The sequence below is a fragment of the Carcharhinus amblyrhynchos genome, chromosome 1 (assembly GCF_965287045.1).
Source record: "Carcharhinus amblyrhynchos chromosome 1, sCarAmb.v2.hapA, whole genome shotgun sequence".
NCBI classification, from domain to species: Eukaryota; Metazoa; Chordata; class Chondrichthyes; order Carcharhiniformes; family Carcharhinidae; genus Carcharhinus; species Carcharhinus amblyrhynchos.
Genome location: NC_137324.1, coordinates 92370 through 115590, shown reverse-complemented (window position 1 = coordinate 115590; position 23221 = coordinate 92370). Strand labels below are relative to the sequence as shown.

The 23221-nt window shown below is 47.3% G+C and overlaps 1 protein-coding gene across 1 annotated transcript in view; it reads left to right on the top strand.

Moving 5' to 3' along the window:
- LOC145348421 (disintegrin and metalloproteinase domain-containing protein 12-like) overlaps positions 1-23221 on the top strand; it is a gene marked incomplete at its 3' end in the record, with an annotated part of 253493 nt that overhangs the window by 143898 nt on the left and 86374 nt on the right. Inside the window, exons 11-14 of the mRNA XM_080196638.1 lie at positions 1723-1865; positions 9835-10012; positions 12782-12874; positions 16943-17138. Coding sequence (XP_080052764.1) covers positions 1723-1865; positions 9835-10012; positions 12782-12874; positions 16943-17138 — 610 coding nt within the window. The remainder of the gene's footprint in view (positions 1-1722; positions 1866-9834; positions 10013-12781; positions 12875-16942; positions 17139-23221) is intronic.

Sequence of the window (23221 nt, the reverse complement as noted above, 5' to 3'; positions counted from 1 at the left end):
CTGCCCCGGGTCCCTGGCACTGTGAGACAGCAGTGCTAATCACTGTGTCACCGTGCTGCCCCAGGTCCAGGGCACTGTGAGACAGCAGTGCTAATCACTGTGTCACCGTGCTGCCCCGGGTCCATGGCACTGTGAGACAGCAGTGCTAATCACTGTGTCACCGTGCTGTCCCGGGTCCCTGGCGCTGTGAGACAGCAGTGCTAATCACTGTGTCACCGTGCTGCCCCGGGTCCATGGCACTGTGAGACAGCAGTGCTAATCACTGTGTCATCGTGCTGCCCCGGGTCCCTGGCGCTGTGAGACAGCAGCGCTAATCACTGTGTCACCGTGCTGCCCCGGGTCCCTGGCACTGTGAGACAGCAGTGCTAATCACTGTGTCACCGTGCTGCCCCGGGTCCCTGGCACTGTGAGACAGCAGCGCTAATCACTGTGTCACCGTGCTGTCCCGGGTCCCTGGCACTGTGAGGCAGCAGTGCTAATCACTGTGTCACCGTGCTGCCCCGGGTCCCTGGCACTGTGAGGCAGCAGTGCTAACCACTGTGTCACCATGCTGCCCCGGGTCCCTGGCGCTGTGAGACAGCAGTGCTAACCACTGTGTCACCGTGCTGCCCAGGGTCCCTGGCACTGTGAGAGAGCAGTGCTAATCACTGTGTCACCGTGCTGCCCCGGGTCCCTGGCACTGTGAGACAGCAACGCGAATCACTGAGTCACCGTGCTGCCCCGGGTCCCTGGCGCTGTGAGACAGCAGCGCTAATCACTGTGTCACCGTGCTGCCCCGGGTCCCTGGCGCTGTGAGACAGTAGTGCTAATCACTGTGTCACCGTGCTGCCCCGGGTCCCTGGCGCTGTGAGACAGCAGTGCTAATCATTGCTGTCATGTTGCCTGAATGTGTGACTCAGCTGAAGACCTGATCTGAAATCAGCTCACTTCATGGCACAAGGATTTAAATGAAATTTGAAAAGTTATATTGAAAATAGTTGAAGCCAAAGCATTGAATGTATTCAAGAGGCGGCTGGATATAGCATAGAACATAGAACACAACAGCACAAACAGGCCCTTCGGCCCACAAGTTGCGCCGATCACTTGGAGTGAATGTGATCCAAGGTAATGGGGAGAAAGCAGGATTAGGCTGTTGAGTTGGACAATCGGCCATGATCGTTATGAATTGCGGAGCAGGCTCAAAGGGCTGAATGGCCTCCTCCTATGTTTCTGTGAAATGGTGGAGACTTGCCACCATAGGGTAATAGGGTAAGATTCACCCTATTTGAGCCCTTGGGGTTACCCTGGGCCATGTTGCCTACAGTGGGCACTCATCAACTGATTTCAATTTGGGGTTGAATGGTGTCATTTAAAGTTTCCCCTTTGCATCCCTCCTGGATCCTTTCCCCAGTTTTGCTGCCCCTCTCCACACTAATACCCCCTTCATTCCCTCTGGCTGTGGAGGGGGGCTAACTGCCTGTCCCCAATCACTGACATACACACATGATAAGAAACGTGAGTGCAGAAGAGGGAATTCTTTTAAATTAATTTGATGGGAAGTGGAGGTCTCTGGCTTGACCAGCATTTATTACCTATCCCTACGTGTGCCAGAGGGCTGACAGACTGAGTACAAGGCAGTGAGGTGGTTTTGTGTGTGTGTTAACCAGTCTATCCAGCCCCTTATTGTCTGTAGGTGAGGATATTGAAATGCATTGACAGATACTTCATTCTGTTCTCTCTCAGGACACTCGAGCAAGCATTTTGAGCCTTTCCGCAATTCTTGCCCACGAAATAGGCCACAATTTGGGAATAGCACATGATACGGATTCACGGAATTGTAAATGTACAGATCAGACAGCTGGTTGTATCATGGAAGATGCACTGGGGTGAGAACTACACTGAAACACTGTGCCTGTGATTCACATTCTCTATGCAATGCCTACCAGCCTTACTTTCTAACACAAGGTCAGTGGGAAGACTTGTTTTTGTAAAGCTGGGTGGAATTGTGTGTGTTTTGGAATAATTGGAATATTGCTGCTTCAAGCTGCAGCCAAAGCCTCCACAAACATCTGCAGCCCCTGTGATGTGGAGGCCAGAACAAGAAGGTTGAAACAGTAAAAAGCAATCTCTGTGAATGGTGAAACATTTTGAGAGAGGAGAGAAAAACATCATGTTTTATGTGTCTGTCTTTTCACAACTATTTTGAAGCGTTTGCAAACATCTCCAACAAGTGCTGAGAGGCAGCATTTGAACAAGTTTGCCATCAGCAAACCCTCACAAAGCTGCAGTCAATGGGAATCTGGGGGAGCAGCTTCCATTGGCTAGAAGCATTCCTGGCACAAAGGGAGAGCTAATAGGACCATGGCAGAGGGAGGAGGGTGAGGTGATTGCCCCTTGATGTTCAATGGCATCAACATCGCTGAGTCCCCTATAATCAATATCCTGGGGGTTACCATTGACCAGAACCTGACCTGGACTAGCTATATAAATACCGTGGCTTCAGGTATAGGCCAGAGGCTGAGAACCCTGCAGCCAGTAACCCACCTCCTGCCTCCCCAAAGCCTGTTCCGAATGGGCAATGAATGTTCACCTACCCACTGATGAATTCATCCCATGAATGAATAAAAAGAAAGACAATCTCCCACCTGATTATCCTGAGCTCCTGGGGGGTGGTTTCTACCCTCCTTGTACCTGGCAGACCCTGCACTGATCCTGAAAAGGAGTGTGGCCTAAAGATCAGCCCCACACTGACACCAAACAGCCAGAGAGGCTCAGATAAACATTAAAGTGGACAATTCCCCAGGCCTGGATAATGTCTGTCCCAGAACACTGAGAGAGGCGAGGGAAGAAATTGCTGAGACATCGACCAGAGAAAACATGGAACATTACAGCACAGTACAGGCCCTTCGGCCCTCAATGTTGTGCCAAGCTATGTCCAATCCTAAGATCAAGCTATCCCCACCCTATCATTCTGATCTGCTCCATGTGCCTATCCAGTAACCACTTGAAAGTTCCTAAAGCGTCTGGCAATCTATTCCACACCCCAACCACTCTCTGAGTGAAGTACGTTGGTCAAAATCTTTGCATCCTCTTTAACAATGGGTGAGATACCAGAAAATTGGAGAGTAGCTCACATCTGTTTAAGTAGGGCAGAAGGGAGGAATATAGAGAGAGTAGGAGGGAGCTAAAAAGGGGAATTAGAAGGGCGAAGAGAGGGCATAAGATGGCTTTGGCTGGTAGGATTAAGGAAAATCCAAAGGCATTTTATTCCTATATTAGAGGCAAGAGAGTAGTTAGAGGGAAAATTGGCCCTCTTAGGGACAAGAGTGGAGAGTTGTGTATTGAGTCGGAGGGAATGGGGGAGCTCCTGAATGAATACTTTGCGTCGGTATTCACGAAGGAGAGGGGTTCGGAATCGTGCAGTCTCTTGGAGGGAGCGGAGGTTCCGTTGCAGGATATAGTTATTACGAGAGAGGAAGTGCTAGGGCTTTTAGGTAGCGTAAGGACGGATAAAGCTCCGGGGCCTGATGGTATTTATCCCAGGCTGCTTAGGGAGGTGAAAGATGAAATTGCTGGGCCTCTGGCGCAAATCTTTGTCTCTTCTTTGGACACAGGTGAGGTCCCAGAAGACTGGAGGGTAGCAAATGTGGTCCCGTTGTTCAAAAAAGGTAGTAGGGATAACCCTGGGAATTATAGACCGGTGAGTTTGACGTCGGTGGTCGGGAAGTTAATGGAAAAAATACTTAGGGGTAGGATGTATGAGCATTTGGAGCGTTGCGATCTGATTAGGGATACGCAACATGGCTTTGTTAGAGGGAGGTCTTGCCTTACGAATCTGGTGGAATTCTTTGAGGAGGTGACAAAAACGGTTGACGATGGGAGAGCCGTTGATGTCATCTATATGGATTTCAGTAAGGCGTTTGACAAAGTCCCTCACGGTAGGCTGGTAGAAAAGGTTAAGGCGCATGGGATACGAGGCCAGGTAGCTAGGTGGATTGAGAACTGGCTGGGAAATAGGAGACAGAGGGTAGTTGTGGAGGGGACCTTGTCGGGCTGGAGGCCAGTGACCAGTGGTGTGCCGCAGGGCTCAGTACTGGGACCTCTCCTCTTTGTAGTCCACATAAATGACTTGGAAGAGGGCGTAGGTGGTGTGATCAGCAAGTTTGCTGATGACACCAAGATGGCAGGGTTGGCGGGTACGGAACTGGATTGTCAGGTGATACAACAGGATATAGATAGGTTGGTGCAGTGGGCAGATAGGTGGCAGATGGCATTTAATCCTGACAAATGCGAGGTGATGCATTTTGGACGGAATAATGCAGAGAGGAGCTATGTGATAAAAGGTAGGCCGATTAGGAGTATAGACATACAGAGGGACCTGGGAGTGCAGGTTCACAAATCCATGAAGGTTGTGTCACAAGTGGAGAAGGTTATTAGGAAGGCTTATGGGATGTTAGCCTTTATAGGAAGGGGCATAGAGTATAAAAGCTGCCGTCTAATGCTTCAGTTGTACAGAACGTTGGTTAGACCGCATTTGGAGTACTGCGTCCAGTTCTGGTCACCTTACTACCGGAAGGACGTGGAGTCTCTGGAAAGGGTGCAGAGGAGGTTTACCAGGATGTTGCCTGGCATGGGGGGACTGGGTTACGAGGAGAGGTTGAAGAAACTGGGACTATTCTCCTTGGAAAGACGGAGATTGAGAGGGGACATGATAGAAGTATATAAGATACTGAAGGGAATAGATAGAGTTAATAGTGAGAGACTGCTCCCTAGACTGGGTACGAACACGAGAGGTCATGATTTAAGGGTGAGGGGGGAGAGGTATAATTTGGAGGTGAGAAGAAGGTTCTTTACGCAGAGAGTTGTGGGGGTCTGGAATGCGCTACCGAGTAGGGTGGTGGAGGCAGGAACGTTGGACTCGTTTAAGATGCAGTTAGATAGGCACATGAGTGAAACGAGAATGGAGGGATATGGTAGGGGCTATTAAATAGGGTTAAACCTCGGGAGACACCGGAAGGGCAGGCTGTAAGATTAATATTTTTGTCTTTATTCCACAGGTGGAGGTCCACCTCGTGTCAAACGAGGGGCATGCACACGGCGGGTCGTGCGTGGGCTGCTCTTGGAAGTTCCAGGAGTGGCCTAGTACTTCATGTCGGTGTGTGTGCTTGATCCTGGACCGGTAGACGGGCGCCGCAACAGCTCAGTGACTAGCACTGCTAGCTGTGCAGATACATGGATTTGGGCCTGTGTCTGTGGGAGTTTGCGCATTCTCCCTGTGGTTGCGTGGGTTTCCTCCGGGCGCTCCGGTTTCCTCCCACACCCCAAAGATGTGCTCTTAGGCTAATCGGTTTTTAGCAAATTGACACTATTTCTTCCCTGAATCTGACTGAGTAGGGTCCCATTCGTAGACATGCAGGGTAGAATAGGTGTAGGGTGATGCGGCGGCGCGGGCTCGTTGGGCCGAAGGGCCTGTTTCCCGTGCTGGGTTGTTCTTTGTTCTTTGTTCTTTGTTCTTTGAGACAATCTGGAAAATTACAGGCCTGAGGCCTTCAATCAGTGGTGAGGAGATTATTGAAGAAGATTCTTAGGAACAGGATGTACTCACATTTGGAAGAGAATAGGCTTATTCGCGATAGTTAGCACGGTTTTGAAGGGAAGGTTGTGCTTCACGAACCTTATTGAGTTTTTTGAGGGCTGATTAGAGACAGTCAGCATGGCTTTATGAGTGGAAAATCATGTGTCACAAATTTGATTGAGTTTTTTCAAGGGGTAACCAAGAAGGTAGATGAGGGCAATGGAGTTGATGTTGTCTACATGAACTTTAGCAAGACCTGTTGTTGCATAAGGTTAAATCTTGACAGGATCCAGGGTGAGATATCTAAATGGATACAAAATTGGCTTCTTGACAGAAGCCAGAGGGTGGTTGTAGAGAGTTGTTTTTCAAACTGGAGGCCTGTGACCCGCGGTGTGCCTCAGGGATCAGCGCTGGGCCCACTGTTATTTGTCATTTATATGAACGATTTGGATGAGAATTTAGGAGGCATGGTTAGTAAGTTTGCAGACAACACTAAGATTGGTGGCATAGTGGACAGTGAAGAAGATTATCTCGGATTGCAACAGGATCTTGATCAATTGGGCCAGTGGACTGATGAATGGCAGATGGAGTTTAATTTAGATAAATGCAAGATGATGCATTTTAGTAATAAGAACATAAGAACATAAGAAATAGGAGCAGGAGTAGGCCATCCAGCCCTTCGAGCCTGCCCCGCCATTCAATAAGATCATGGCTGATCTGAAGTGGCTCAGTTCCACTTTCCCGCTTTCTCCCCATAACCCTTAATTCCCTTGCCTACCAAAAACCTATCTACCCGCGTCTTAAATATATTTAGCGAGGCAGCCTCCACCACTTCAACGGGCAGAGAATTCCAGAGATTCACCACCCTTTGATTCACCATCCTCAACTCCGTTCTAAACTGCACCCACCTTATCTTGAGGCTGTGCCCTCTAGTCCTGTTGTCCATTCTGAGCAGGAAGAATCTCTCCACCTCTACCCTATCCATCCCCTTCATTATCTTATACGTCTCTATAAGATCTCCCCTCATCCTTCTAAACTCCAACGAGTACAGACCCAGTCTATTTAGTCTCTCTTCATAGTCCAACCCCCTCATCTCTGGTATCAGCCCAGTGAATCTCCTCTGCACTCCCTCCAAGGCCAATATATCCTTGCGCAAGTGTGGCGACCAAAACTGCACACAGTACTCCAGCTGCGGCCTCACCAGTGCCCTGTACATTTGCAGCAAGACCTCCCTGCTTTTATATTCTATCCCCCTCGCTATGAAGGCCAGCATCCCATTCGCCTTCTTGATCACCTGCTGCACCTGCAGACTGGGTTTTTGTGACTCATGCACAAGGACCCCCAGGTCCCTCTGCACTGTAGCATGCTGCAGCTTTTCGCCCTTTAAATAGTAATCCCTCCTACTATTATTCCTGCCAAAGTGGATAACCTCACACTTGCTAACATTGTACTCCATCTGCCAGGTCCTCGCCCACTCGCTCAGCCTATCCCGATCCCTCTGCAGACTTTCCACACCCTCCGCACAATTTGCTTTTCCACCCATCTTCGTGTCATCAGCAAATTTCGACACCCTACACTCAGCCCCCTCCTCCAGATCATCTATATAAATGGTGCTATTCGGATTGGCGGCTGGTGACTAGTGGGGTGCCCCAGGGGTCGGTGCTGGGGCCTCAGCTTTTTACCATTTATATAGATGATCTGGAGGAGGGAACCGAGTGCAGGATGTCGAAATTTGCTGATGACACCAAGATTGGGGGAAAGGCAAATTGTGCGGAGGGTGTGGAGAGTCTGCAGAAGGATCTAGATAGGCTGGGCGAATGGGCCAGGAAATGGCAAATGGAATTTAATGTTGGCAAGTGTGAGGTGGTCCACTTTGGTAGGAAGAATGGTAGGAAGGACTATTACTTACGTGGCGAAAAACTGCAGCAGGCGACGGTGCAGAGGGACCTCGGGGTCCTTGTGCATGAGTCGCAAAAACCCAGCTTGCAGGTGCAGCAGGTGGTCAGGAAGGCGAATGGGATGCTGGCCTTCATAGCGAGGGGGATTGAATATAAAGGTAGGGAGGTCTTGCTGCAGCTGTATAGGGCATTGGTGAGGCCGCAGCTGGAGTACTGTGTGCAGTTTTGGGTGCCGCACCTGCGCAAGGATATTTTGGCCCTGGAGGGAGTGCAGAGAAGGTTTACTAGGCTGATACCGGAGTTGAGGGGATTGAGCTATGAGGAGAGGCTGAATGAACTAGGCTTGTACTCGTTAGAGTTTAGAAGAATGAGGGGAGATCTCATTGAGACGTATAAGATGATGAATGGGATGGATAGGATAGAGGTGGAGAGACTCTTCCCGCTCAAAAAAGACAGTAGGACTAGGGGGCACAGCCTCAAGATAAAGGGGAGGCGGTTTAGAACGGAGTTGAGGAGGAACTTCTTCACTCAAAGGGTGGTGAATCTCTGGAATTCTCTGCCCGTTGAAGTGGTGGAGGCTGCCTCGCTAAATATTTTTAAGAAGCGGGTTGATGGGTTCTTGATAAGAGAGGGGATTAAGGGTTATGGAGAGAGGGCGGGAAAGTGGAACTGAGCCACGACAGATCAGCCATGATCTTATTGAATGGCGGGGCAGGCTCGAAGGGCTAGATGGCCTACTCCTGCTCCTATTTCTTATGTTCTTATGTTCTTAAATAGCTGAGGCCCCAGCACCGATCCCTGCGGCACTCCACTAGTTGCCAACCGCCAATCCGAATAGCACCCATTGATACCAACTCTCTGCCTCCTTATAGACAACCAATCCTCTATCCATGCTAACACCTTACCCCCAACTCCATGCCCCCTAACCTTCTGAAGCAACCTTTTGTGCGACACGTTATCAAGTGCCTTTTGAAAATCGAGAAACACCACATCCACCCGTTCCCCTCTGTCTACCGCACTATTCTTATCCTCATAGAAATCCAATAAATTTGTCAAACACGACTTCCCCTTAACGAATCCGTGCTGCGTCTGCTCTATCAAACAATTCTTCTCAAGGTGCCTCGCCATTTCTTCTTTGATGACGGATTCAACCAGGGCAGGACTTATTCAGTTTATGGTAAGGCATTGGGGAGAGTTATAGAACAAAGAGACCTTGGGATACATGTTCATAGCTCCTTGAAAGTGGAGTCACAGGTGGACAGAGTGGTGAAGAAGGCATTTGGCATGCTTGGTTTCACTGGTCAGAACATTGAATACAGGAGTTGGGACATCTTGTTGAAGTTGTACAAGACATTGATAAGGCCACACTTGGAATACTGTGTGCAATTCTGGTCACCCTATTATAGAAAGGATATTATTAAACTAGAAAGAGTGCAGAAAAGATTTACTAGGATGCTACCAGGACTTGATGGATTAAGTTGTAAGGAGAGGCTGAATAGACTGGGACTCTTTACCCTGCAGCATTGGAGACTTAGGGGTGATCTTATAGAGGTCTATAGAATAATGAGGGGCACAGATCAGCTCGATAGTCAATATTTTTTCCCAAAGGTTGGGGAGTCAAAAACTAGAGGGCATCGGTTTAAGATGAGAGGGGAGAGATATAAAAGTGTCCAGAGGGGCAATTTTTTCACACAGAGGGTGGTGAGTATCTGCAACGAGCTGCCAGAGGTAGTAGTAGAGGTGGGTACAATTTTGTCTTTTAAAAAGCATTCAAGTAGTTACATGGGTACGATGGGTCTCGAGCAATTTGGGCCAAATGCGGGCAATTGGGATTATCTCAAGGGTTAACAAAAAAGGGGGCATGGACAAGTTGGGCCAAAAGGCCTGTTTCCATGCTGTAAACCTCTATGACTCTAACTGACAAGAAAAACTGACCAGGGCAGGGCACTGGATGTTGTATACACAGACTTTAGTGAAGCCCTCGATAAGGTTCCACGTGGCAGGCTGATACAGAAGGTGAAGTCCTTGGACTTGGTATGGTAGCACAGTGGTTAGTACTGCTACCTCACAGCATAAGGGACCTGGGCTCGATTCCTGGCTTGGGCCACTGTCTGTATGGAGTTTGCACATTCTCCCCGTGTCTGCGTGGGTTTCCACCGGGTGATCCAGTTTCCTCCCATTGTCTGAATGACGTGCGAGTTAGGTGCATTGACCCAAACAGACGCTGGAGTGTGGTGACTCGGGGAATTCCACAGTGACTTCATTGCAGTGTTAATGTAAGCCTTACTTGTGACACTAATAAATGAACTTTAACTTTAAGAAATGTATGTGAACATTATTTTCTGTTTTGGTCTTTATCTTTTTGTGTGTTCTGATCTTCAGTTTCAAACTTCCAAAGGCTTTCAGTTCCTGCAGCCAACAGGATTTTCAGGGAAGCCTACTCACTGGCCGAGGGAGTTGTCTCTACAATCTGCCGAACACTGGCCAGCTGGTCGGAGGCCCTGAGTGTGGTAACCTGTATGTGGAGGCAGGGGAGGAATGTGACTGCGGCAAACCTTCGGTAAGGAGCAGTCAGAGAGTGATGATGTACAAGAGTTCTTTGTAGCAGACTACAGGGCAGTCTTATAGCTAAGGGCAAATCAGAATCAGGTCAATATTTCACTTGCTGAGCTATCTGCATCAGACATTCAATGATGCTGGGTCCAGAATGATGGAGCTAATTGAGCTTTACAAGATTGAGGGGCTTAGACAGGACAGCCAAGAAAGATCTGATTCCCCTGGTTGAGGGGGCAATTACCAGGACACTGTATTAAAGCAATTGGTAGAATCCGGAGTCATCCGGAATTCACCGTCCAATTGATGAGACTGAAACTCAGGGTAGCTGGATCTGGTGTCTGAAGCAATGTGACCTGTGAGACAATCGACCAGGATTGGAAAATGGGATTAAAATGAACGGCTAATTTTTTTTTATCTGCCCAGCACAAACACAGTGGGCTGAATGGCCTTGTTCTTTCTGTGTGGGGGTGTGAAATGATCAGGAACCTTGGGCTATGTTAGCCTGTGGGTGAGGTGAGAAACTTGCACACAGCTAAAGGATGCATTTGCAATGCCAGAGGAATTCAGAGTTTCCTTTATGATGGAGGCTGCTACGGAAGCTTTGATGGAAGCTGGGGAAATCCAGTGATGTCCTGAGTCCTTTAACTCTCTCAGGAATAGTGCTGAAGTACATGGATTCACTATCCCATTTCCAGATGGATAAATGCAGAGGTGAGCAGCAGGTTGGGAGATTTCACACATTGCTCCAGATGTGCCCTGGAATGGGGTTTGGAATGCAGGTCACTGTCTTTCTGATGGTCATTAGGTACCTATCTCCTGCTGGGCTCAGTTCACCCTCCACAGTCACATCACATTTCACATATCAGAGACATGTTTCAGTGAAGTGAGACTGCGGTGTGCTGCAGAGGGATCTGGGCGTCCTTGGACACAAATCATAACACGTTAATGCACAGGTACAGCAAGTAATTCGGAAGGCAAATGCAATATTGCCATTTTATTGCAAGAGGAATGGAATATAAAAGTAGGGAAGTCTTGCTACAAGTGTTCAGAACATTGGTGGGGAGTTTGGTTGATGAGTGGAGACTTGGGCCACAGCGACACAAAGACATTGAGAATAAGCAAAATACTGCAGACACTGGAATCGGAAACAATCACTCCCTAGAACATCATGAAGACTGTGAAACCCAATTCTAGCAAAGGTAGACCAGGGTTTGTGCTTTCAGATAGCTCCCAGCACGGACCCGCCACAGTAAAGCTCTTCTACTGAGATCGAAGGACAAGCCCTCAATACCAAACAAAGCAAATCTCCATGTAGGTCAGCAGGCGTTGGAGCTTTCCACATGCTCTGCCAGTGTGAGTGACAAGCTACAGTTTCCCCCTTGGATCATTCGTAAATGAGTGTAGGTACAGATGTTGAGAATTTGGACTGGACCAGCTTGGGGGGGAGTGGGTGTGGACACAGATGTTGGGATCTTGCATTGCTCCAGCTGGGAGGGCGTGCGTGTGGATACACATGTTGGGATCTTGCTGTGCAGCAGCTGGGAGGGCGTGCGTGTGGATACAGATGTTGGGATCTTGCATTGCTTCAGCTGGGAGGGAGTGGGTGTAGATACACATGTTGGGATCTTGCTGTGCAGCAGCTGGGAGGGAGTGGGTGTGGATACAGATGTTGGGATCTTGCTGTGCAGCAGCTGGGAGGGAGTGGGTGTGGATACAGATGTTGGGATCTTGCATTGCTCCAGCTGGGAGGGTGTGCGTGTAGATACACATGTTGGGATCTTGCTGTGCAGCAGCTGGGAGGGAGTGGGTATGGATACAGATGTTGGGATCTTGCTATGCTCAAGCTGGGAGGGTGTGTGTGGGGATACAGATGTTGGGATCTTGCTATGCTCCAGCTGGGAGGGTGTGCGTGTGGATACAGATGTTGGGATCTTGCTGTGCAGCAGCTGGGAGGGCGTGTGTGTGGATACAGATGTTGGGATCTTGCTATGCTCCAGCTGGGAGGGCGTGTGTGTGGATACAGATGTTGGGATCTTGCTATGCTCCAGCTGGGAGGGCGTGCGTGTGGATACCGATGTTGGGATCTTGCTGTGCAGCAGCTGGGAGGGAGTGGGTGTGTTTACAGATGTTGGGATCTTGCTATGCTCCAGCTGGGAGGGCGTGCGTGTGGATACCGATGTTGGGATCTTGCTGTGCAGCAGCTGGGAGGGAGTGGGTGTGTTTACAGATGTTGGGATCTTGCTATGCTCCAGCTGGGAGGGCGTGTGTGTGGATACAGATGTTGGGATCTTGCTGTGCAGCAGCTGGGAGGGAGTGGGTGTGGATACAGATGTTGGGATCTTGCTATGCTCCAGCTGGGAGGGAGTGGGTGTGTTTACAGATGTTGGGATCTTGCTATGCTCCAGCTGGGAGGGCGTGCGTGTGGATACAGATGTTGGGATCTTGCTGTGCAGCAGCTGGGAGGGAGTGCGTGTGGATACAGATGTTGGGATCTTGCTATGCTCCAGCTGGGAGGGCGTGCGTGTGGATACAGATGTTGGGATCTTGCTATGCTCCAGCTGGGAGGGCGTGCGTGTGGATACAGATGTTGGGATCTTGCTATGCTCCAGCTGGGAGGGCGTGCTGCTGTCTAAATGATGGCTATCTGACATGCAGAAAATTTTCACCATTTCCTTGGTTTTCTTCCTTTCTTGAGTTGCAGCATCTGCTGGTTTTCCGATTGTGATTTTGTTGTACCACTCACTGGAAGTTTCTGTTTCTACTTTCCCCTCAGGAATGTTCTGATTCCTGCTGCGAGGCTTCGACTTGTAAACTCAAACCTGGTGCACAATGTTCATCCACTGGTGCTTGTTGTAAGAACTGCGTGGTAAGACCCGATTCGATCATTCTTCACACAAACATACAGATAGATGAATATATGAAATAGGAGCAGAAGGAGGCCATTTGGCCCCTTCAACCTGTTTCACCATTAAATAAGGTCATGGCTGATTTATCTGTATCCAGTTCCACATTTCCACCTACCCGGATAACCTCTGATGCCATTTGTCCAGCAGGAATCTAACCACCTCCGCCTTAATATTCAGTGAGTGTGCCTCCATCACCTTCTGAGGCAGAATGTTCCAGAGTCACACAGTCCTCTCAGAGGAAAACAAGTCTTCACCTCCTTCCTAAAAGGGCAACTTCTAACTTTAAAACAGTGCCCCCTTGATCTGGAGCCACCACATCCACCATTCCAAATCTTATAGACGTCATTCAGACCATTGCTCACTCTTCTAATACCCAGTGGAAACAGGCTCGGACTTGTTCATCCGACAGTAAGAATCCTCCAGTAGCATGCAATAATAAACATTCACAAAGTAAATCCAAAATAAAGGTTTAATAAAAATGCTTTATTACACAACCACTTGGACACACCCTGGACTCTGCCTGCCCCAGTCACCACCTCCTTCCTGTTCCTACTGCTCAGTTGGTCAGCTGACCACCACAACATGTTGCCATTGGTTACATTGCTTACACTGCGTCCACAGAATTTCACTGTTAAATTCCTCCTATTGGTCTGTCAGTGATGTCCCTTCAAATGGCTGGAACCAGTCAGCTTTCAACAGTGAAACTCCCAGCTTCATAACAGCTTCTTTCCCCAGTTTAAAAATGTTACTTGTGTTATTCATTCGGGCATCGCTGGCTGGCCAGTAATTATTGCCCATCCCTAGTTGCTCAAGGGCAGTTGGGAGTCAGCTCCATTGCTGTGGGTCTGGAATCTCATGTAGGCCAGACCAGGTCAGGACAGAAGATTTCCTTCCCTAAAGGACATTAGTCAATCAGATGGATTTTTCCGACAATCGACAATGCTTTCATGGTCATCAGTAGATTCTTAATTCCAGATTTTTTTTATCGAATTCAAATTCCACCACCTGCCATTGCTGGATTCGAACCTGGGCCCTCAGAACATAAGCTGAGTTGCTAGATTAATAACCTAGTGATAAAACCAGTAGGCCATCGCCTCATTTTTTTAACGCCTGTAATTTTGTTCACACTATTCATGCTCTAGAAGGTCTTATTATATCTAAGCATGCAAATTTAGCAGCAGAATAGCACAGTTCAGTCTTTCTTTTCCAATGTTGAATACCCTAACCTTTCACATCCAAGTTGTGATGAAGCATCTGCAATCACATTCTGTCCTTCTGCTAAAGGGATAGAGTCTGCCCAATGAAGTGGTGGAGGCTACCTCGTTGAGTATGTTTAAGTCACGGGTAGATAGATTTCTGATCGATGAGGGAATTAAGGGTTATGGGAAGCAAGCGGGTAAGTTGAATTGATCCACTTCAGATCAGCCATGATCTTATTGAATGGCGGGGCAGGCTTGAGGGGCTAGATGGCCTACTCCTGCTCCTATTTCTGATGCTCTTATGAAATTAAATGGCTGGAATAATAAGTTCATCTGTACAGTCTGGTATTTTTACTTTCAAACTTCCCCAGAAACCTCCAGAAAAACAAAATTGTACCCGCGTTTACTACTACCTCTGGCAGCTTGTTCAGACACTCACCAACGTCTGTGTGAAAAAATTGCCCCTCTGGACACTTTTTACATCTCTCCTGTCTCACGTTAAACCTATGTCTTCTAGTTTTAGACGCCCCTACCTTTGGGAAAAGATATTGACTATCCAGCTGATCTGTTCCCCTCATTATTTGATAGACCTCAATAAGATCACCCCTCAGCCTCCTACGCTCCAGAGAAAATAGTACCAGTCTATCCAGCCTCTCCTTGTAAGTCAAACATAAGAACATAAGAACATAAGAAATAGGAGCAGGAGTAGGCCATCTAGCCCTTCGAGCCTGCCCCGCCATTCAATAAGATCATGGCTGATCTGTTGTGGCTCAGTTCCACTTTCCCGCCCTCTCCCCATAACCCTTAATCCCCTCTCTTATCAAGAACCCATCAACCCGCTTCTTAAAAATATTTAGCGAGGCAGCCTCCACCACTTCAACGGGCAGAGAATTCCAGAGATTCACCACCCTTTGAGTGAAAACCATCGAGTCCCGATAGCATCCCAGTAAATCCTTTCTAGTTTAATAATATCCTTTCTATAATAGGGTGACCAGAATTGCACACAGTATTCCAGGCCTTACCAATGTCTTGTACAACTTCAACAAGACATCCCAACTCCTGTATCCAAAGTTCTGACCGATGAAACCAAGCTTGCCGAGTGCCTTCTTTACCACTCTGTCCACCTGTGACTCCACTTTCAAGGAGCTGTGAACATTCACCCCGAGATCTCTTTGTTCTGTAACTCTCCCCAATGCCTTACCATTAACTGAGTAAATCCTGCTGTGAATCAATCTACCAAAATGTATCACTTCAGATTTGTCTAAATTAATCTCCATCTGCCATTCATCAGCCTATTTGCCCTATTACATTCACAGAGTCATAGAGGTTTACAGCATGGAAACAGGGCCTTTCGTCCAACTTGTCCATGTTGCCCTTTTTTTTTAAGAAACCACTAAGCTAGTCCCAATTGCCCACATTTGGCCCATATCCCTCTATACCCATTATACCCATGTAACTATCTAAATGCTTTTTGAAAGACAAAATTATATCTGCCTCTACCAGTACCTCTGGCAGCTTGTTCCAGACACTCACCACCCTCGGTGTGAGAAAATTGCCCCTCTGGACACTTTTATATCTTTCCCCTCTCTTAAACCGATGCTCTCCAATTTTAGACTCTCCTACCTTTGGAAAAAGATATTGACTGTCTCGCTGAACTGTGCCCTCATTATTTTATAGACCTCTATAAGATCACCTCTCAGCCTCCTATGGCCCAGAGGAAAAAGTCCCAGTCTATCCAGCCTCTCCTTATAACTCAATCTATCAAGTCCCGATAGCATCCTAGTACTTTTCTGCACTCTTTCTAGTTTAATAATATCCTTTCTATAATGGGGTGACTTGAATTGCACGCAGAATTGATCAAGATCCTGTTGCAAATGGAGATGACTTCCTTCACTGTCCACTATGCCGCCAATCTTGGTGTCATCTTCAAACTTACTAACCATGCCTCCCACATTCTCATCCAAACCATTAATATAAATGACAAATAACAGTGGATGCGTCACTGATCCCTGAGGCAGACCACTATTCATAGGCCTCCAGTTTGAAGAACAACCGTCTACAGCCATCCTCTGATGGATGGACTGGGCTACAGTCATCATCTTTTGTGGTTCCTCGTGGTCTTGGGCAGAGCAGGAGCCATATCAAGCTGTGATACAACCAGAAAGAATGCTTTCTATGGTGCATCTGTAAAAGTTAGTGAGAGACGTAGCTAACATGCCAAATTTCCTGAATCTTCTGAGAAGGTAGAGGCGTTGGTGGGCTTTCTTAACTATAGTGTCGGCATGGGGGGGACCAGGTCAGGTTTTGGCGATCTGGACACCTAAAAACTTGAAACCCTCAACCGTTTCTACTTTGTCCCCATCGATGTAGACAGGGGACTCTAGTAGACTCTGATGTAGACTCGAGTATTCTAGAGTCTAAAGAATTTTGGAAAATAACCATCAATTGATCTGGTATTTCCAGAGCCACTTCCTTAAGTTATTCTGGGATGAAGATTATCCACCTTCAATCCCATCAATTTCTCCAAAACCATTACTCTACTAATGCTGATTTCCTTCAGCTTCTCACTAAAACATGTTTCTCTCAGAATTTTATGACTCTATTTTTCTTGCTGCCCATCACAATTGTTCAATATGGACTCACTGAGGCTATATTCCAATGCTCGAACGATAGGTCACTGTTAACCCCTAATCCCTCGATCCTGATCAGCTCCTTCAACCCCAACCTTCTCTCTCTCTCCAGACACCAACCCGTTCTCAGCAATTACACATCACTCTCAGCCCTGCCTGAACAATGAACTGATTGAAACCTGATCACTTTGTTCTGCAGTTCCTTCCAGCGGCGACCATTTGTAGACCATCGAGGGGAGAATGTGACTTGCCAGAGTTCTGCACAGGAAAGTCCTCAGATTGCCCCGTCAATGTATTTCTGAAAGATGGCCACACATGCAGCAATGGAAATTTATACTGCGGCGATGGGATCTGTCAGTCTGCAGATAAGCAGTGCCAGGAGATCTGGGGTGAGGGTAAGTACAGACGACCAGAATCTCCCATACTCTTACAGCACAGTTATATTCAAACACCAAACATGCCAGAGTAGAAAGTCATCCCAGAAAATAGTCAGCCAGTCAGGCAGCATCTGTGAAGAGAGAAAACAGCAACACTTCAGGTAATGATGTTTGTCATGAATATAAAATATCACTGACCTGAATAATTAACTCTGTCTCTCTCCACAGAGCTGCCTGAGCTGCTGAGTATTTCCACAATGTCCTGTTTTACACTGCATTTTGTTTGGGGTTTGTTGTGTCTGTTTATTCACCTTTGAATGGATAGTGAATTGTGCCTTTAACTCTTTAGTTATTCTGTCAAATTAATTAATCATCTAACAATCATCCAGCAGATAAAAGCATTGCAAGGCATCTTAATCCCATGTGATGCACATCCTGTTCAATGTGGGAAATCAGGAATACATCTCACATGATGAATAACCATAAATCCATCCAGGAAGGATTGTCAGAAAATCCAGGTTTTAGAGTTTGAGCAGGAGCAGATGTCACTGTGACACAGCTACATGGCTGAGAGCTACATGGGGAGCACTTTTCAGAAGATGATTAACTCTTCACTTAGAAGTGCTCAAACAGAGAGGGACAGAGTGTCCACCAGTCAGTCATGGAGGGATAGGTAAAATGTAGGAGATCTCTGAGTGCATCCCTCTCTTTAGCCAATATTCAGATCTCACTACTCGTGCTGGTTTACCTGCAGAGTGCAGCCAGAACCATGTCCATGGCAGCACAGCTGAGATAGCCGCATAGGACACAGGGTGGGAATGGGAGTAGGAAGGGGAAGAAGATCAGAAACTAAATAGATGAACCATAACAAATACCAAGGGACAAAATCGTGTAAAATACTTCAAAAAGGGTCAGTTTGAAAAACCATCTGAGTTTGGTAAATCAAAATTAAATATTCAAATATAAAACTGTAACAAAACTATTGGCTGCTTTGAAAGATAAGTGCTTTGGACACAACCTAACTTTATTCCATTAAAGATTATAGGTAGTTTAAATAATTTCTATTTGTTTTTGTTATTCAGAATAAGATCCAGGTTGAACTTTAAGCTTAATTCATGTTTCTGTATTCATGTGCTAAGCAAGGGTTAAAATTTCAGCTGACTTCAAGTTAAACTAAAGTGCTGCATGTCTGTCGGTTTAAGTTTCACTCAAATTTTGACTGCATTGTAATCCAGGTTTACAATGTAAAAGCAATGGCACAGCTAAAAAGGACAAAGCTGTTGCTTAGCAACCAGAGAGCCAGTCGGAGTTCAGTTCCAATCAGATAATCCATGAAGCAAGAAGGGAAGCTGCCAGTTGAGTCCTGATAATAGAGAATAGACTGTGAGCCTGAGAAACTAAAGGACATTCTGAAATCAGCAGAGATCCAGAAATGTTTGATTTGATTTGATTTATTATTGTCACATGTTAGTGTACAGTGAGAAGTATTGTTTTTTACACAAAACACATTCGGTTTAAAGGAATAATGATCAAAAATGTGGGAAAAGGTTCAGTGATGTCAGGAGCAGAGAGAAACTCTGGTGAAGTCAGTGAGTGAGATGCCAGACATAGAACATAGAACACTACAGCACAAACAGGCCCTTCGGCCCACAAGTTGCACCGATCATATAAGAACATAAGAACATAAGAAATAGGAGCAGGAGTAGGCCATCTAGCCCTTCGAGCCTGCCCCGCCATTCAATAAGATCATGGCTGATCTGTCGTGGCTCAGTTCCACTTTCCCGCCCTCTCCCCATAACCCTTAATCCCCTCTCTTATCAAGAACCCATCAACCCGCTTCTTAAAAATATTTAGCGAGGCAGCCTCCACCACTTCAACGGGCAGAGAATTCCAGAGATTCACCACCCTTTGAGTGAAGAAGTTCCTCCTCAACTCCGTTCTAAACCGCCTCCCCTTTATCTTGAGGCTGTGCCCCCTAGTCCTACTGTCTTTTTTGAGCGGGAAGAGTCTCTCCACCTCTATCCTATCCATCCCATTCATCATCTTATACGTCTCAATGAGATCTCCCCTCATTCTTCTAAACTCTAACGAGTACAAGCCTAGTTTATTCAGCCTCTCCTCATAGCTCAACCCCCTCAACTCCGGTATCAGCCTAGTAAACCTCCTCTGCACTCCCTCCAAGGCCAAAATATCCTTGCGCAGGTGCGGCGCCCAAAACTGCACACAGTACTCCAGCTGCGGCCTCACCAATGCCCTATACAGCTGCAGCAAGACCTCCATACCTACCAAGCCACAGAACTATCTGTAACTCCCAATCCCATTGGATCCCACATACTCATCCAGAAGCCTTCTAAAAGACCCCAGCGAGTTCGCCTCCACCACCACCGACGGCAGCCGATTCCACTCACTCGCCACCCTCTGAGTGAAAAACTTTCCCCTAACATCTCCTCTGTACTTGCTCCCTTAAACCTGTGTCCTCTCGTAGTGACCATTTCAGCCCTGGGAAATAACCTCCGAGAATCCACCCGATCTGTACCTCTCAACATTTTGTAAACCTCTATCAGGTCGCCTCTCAACCTTTGTCTCTCCAGGGAGAAGAGACCCAGCTCCCTCAACCTATCTTCATTAGGCATGCCTCCCAATCCAGGCAACATCCTTGTAAATCTCCTCTGCACCCTCTCAATAGCTTCCACATCCTTCCTGTAGTGAGGCGACCGGAACTGCGCACAGTACTCCAAGTGGGGTCTGACAAGGGTCTTATAAAGTTGCAGCATTACCTCCCGACTCCTAAACTCAATCCCTCGATTAATGAAGGCCAGAACACCATACGCTTTCTTGACCACATCCTCCACCTGTGAGGCTGATTTAAGAGTCCTATGGACCCGGACCCCAAGATCCTTCTGCTCCTCAACACTGCTAAGACTCCTACCCTTGATATTGTACTCCTTCATTCCATTGGTCCTGCCAAAATGACCACTACACATTTATCCGCGTTGAAGTCCATCTGCCACTTTCCACCCAGTCTTGCATTCTATCAATGTCCTGCTGCAACTTCTGACATCCCTCCAGACTATCCACAACACCAACAACCTTTGTGTCTTCGGCGAACTTACTAACCCCTCCCTCCACTTCCAGGTCATTTTTGAAAATGACAAACAGCAAGGGTCCTAGAACAGATCCCTGGGGCACTCCACTGGTGACCGACCTCCATGCAGAAAAAGACCCATCCACAACCACTCTCTGCCTTCTGCAGGCAAGCCAGTTCTGGATCCAGAAGGCCAAAGCCCCTTGGATCCCATGCCTTCACACCTTCTCAAGAAGTCTTGCATGGGGGACCTTATCAAACGCCTTGCTGAAGTCCATGTCAACCACATCCACGGCACTTCCTTCATCAATGTGTTCAGTCACATTTTCAAAGAACTCGACTAGGCTCGTAAGGCACGACCTGCCCTTGACAAAGCCATGCTGACTATTTCTGATCATGTTAAACTTCTCTAAATACTCATAAATCCTGTCCCTCAGAATCCTCTCCATCAACTTACCAACCACTGAGGTCAGACTCACCTGTCGGTAATTTCCCGGGCTATCCCTGTTCCCTTTCTTGAAAATAGGAACCACATCTGACATAGTCCTGAGGTCACGGAAGCCTCAACACAGCGTGTGAAGTTATGATGTCCTGTTGGAGCGACTGGGTAGCTGGAAAATGGTGTGGCAGCTGGAATGTTGATCCAGTGAAGACGAATGCTGAAATGAGAGGTTAAAATCCTGGAGGCAAAAAAAAAATCTCGTGTGGAAGAAGATTTAAAAGCCTGTTGTTCGAGTGTGGAAATTGTAACGATGTGAGCGGTTTTGGGTTTGAATCAAAAAAAGATATCTGGGGCAGTTTTCCCCAAAAAATCCAAGTGCCCAATGGGTGGGAAATGGGAGATTTTCCTGCCTTTTTTTTGGGTGGGGTGGATTTCCAGCACTTCGCGCTCCGCAGAGGGGGATTTACGCTGGAAAGCGGGATACGGAGCCTTATCCCACCCGAGAAGCCAATACCATAGAAACTAGAAGCAGGAGAAGGCCATTTGGCCCTTCGAGCCTGCTCCGCAATTCATTTTGATCATGGCTGATCATCAAATTCAATATCCTTTCCCTCATATCCCTCGATCCCTTTAGCCCAAGAGCTATATCTAATTTCTTCTTGAAACCAGACGTTTTGGCTTCAACGACTCTCTGTGGGAATGAATTCCACACATTCACCACCCTCTGGATGAAGAAATTTCTCCTCACCTCAGTTCTAAAAGGTTTATCCCTTATGCTCAAACTCTGACTCCCTTGTTCTGGACTTCCCCACCATCGAGAACATTCTTTCTGAATCTACCCTGTCTAACCCTATTAGAATTTTATAAGCTTCTATGAGATTCCCTCTCACTCTCCTAACTCCAGTGAATATAATCCTAACCAATTTAGTCTTTCCTCATATGACAGAGCTGCCATCCCAGGAGTGTGCCTGGTAATCCTTTGCTGTACTCCCTCTATAGCAAGGACATCCTTCCTCAGATAAGGACACTAAAACTGCACACGATACTCCAGGTGTGGCCACACCAATGCCCTTTTCAATTGCAGCAAAATATTCCTATCCCAATACCCAAATCCTCTCACTCTGAAGGCAAGCATACCATTTGTTTCTTTATTGCTTGCTGTCCCTGTGCACTTACTTTCAGTGACCGATGCACGAGGACTCTGAGGCCTTGTAGAGTATCCACTTCTCTCAATTTACACTCATTCAAGTAATAATCTGTCTTCATATTGTTGCTACCAAAGTGGATAACCTCACATTTATCCATATTATCCTGCATCTGCCATGCAGATCCCCACACACTCAGCCTGTCCAAATCACTCTGAAGCATTTCTGCATCCTCCTCACAACTCACCCTCCCACCCAACTTTGTATCAGCTGCAAATTTGGAGATAATACATTTAGTTCCCTTTTCCAAATCATTAATATATAATGTGAACAGTTGTGGTCCCAGCACAGATCCCTGCGGAATCCTACTAGTCACTGACTGCCAATCAGGAAAAGACCCATTTATGCCAACTCTTTGCTTCCTATTTGCTAACCAGCTTTCTATCCATCTCAAGACATTACCTGCAATCCCATGTGCTTTAATTTTACACAGAGTCTGTTACGTGAGACCTTGTTGAAAGCCTTCTGAAAGTCTAAATAAATCACCTCCACTGGTTCTCCTCAGTCAACTCTACCAGTTACATCCTCAAAATATTCCAATAGATTCATCAAGCATGATTTCCCTTGTGTAAATCCATGCTGACTTTGTCTGATTATCCCACTGCCTTCCAAATGCTGAGTTAGGAAATCTTTGATAATGGCTTGAGCAACTTCCCCAGTATCGGCATTAGGCTCACTGGTCTATAGTTCCGTTTTCTCTGTATCTCCTGTTTTGAATAGCGGGCTTACATTAGCTACCCTCCAATCTGTAGGAACAAGTCCAGAGTCCAATTCTTAAATTACTCTGGGATGAAGATGATGAGGATCTGGAGACTTAGCCACCGTCAATCCCATCAATTTCCCCAAAACCATTTCTCTAGTCATGCAGATTTCCTTCAGCTCCTCACTAAAACATGTTTCTCTCAACATTTCTGGTATGTTTTTCATGTCTTCCTTTGTGAAGACTGAAGCAAAGTACATAGCACTGAGCAGGCTCCTGCAAATGTGCTGATCTGTCAGTGGGGACATTGGCGCATGCACACTGCCACCCCTCCATCACCGGCTTCCCGATCACCAGTTTCCCTGAACCCTCCAACCCCCAGTCGCCAGCATCCTCGACCCTCCCACCTCCCCCTCACCGGGCCAGCCCCGATCCCACTCCCCCATGGCCAGCCCCGATCCCACTCCCCCATGGCCAGCCCCAATCTCACTCTCCCACGTCCAACCCCGATCACCCCACCTTCCCTGCTAATCCCAAATTCCGAGAGCGCAGCTGTTACTCCACCAATAGCAATTGTTTCTGCCCCTTCAGTGGATCCTGCCCCCTCAGGCTCCACCCTCCTGTCACTGTCCAGTGCCCAGTGTGAAGTGCCAGGGTGTCAGGTGGGCA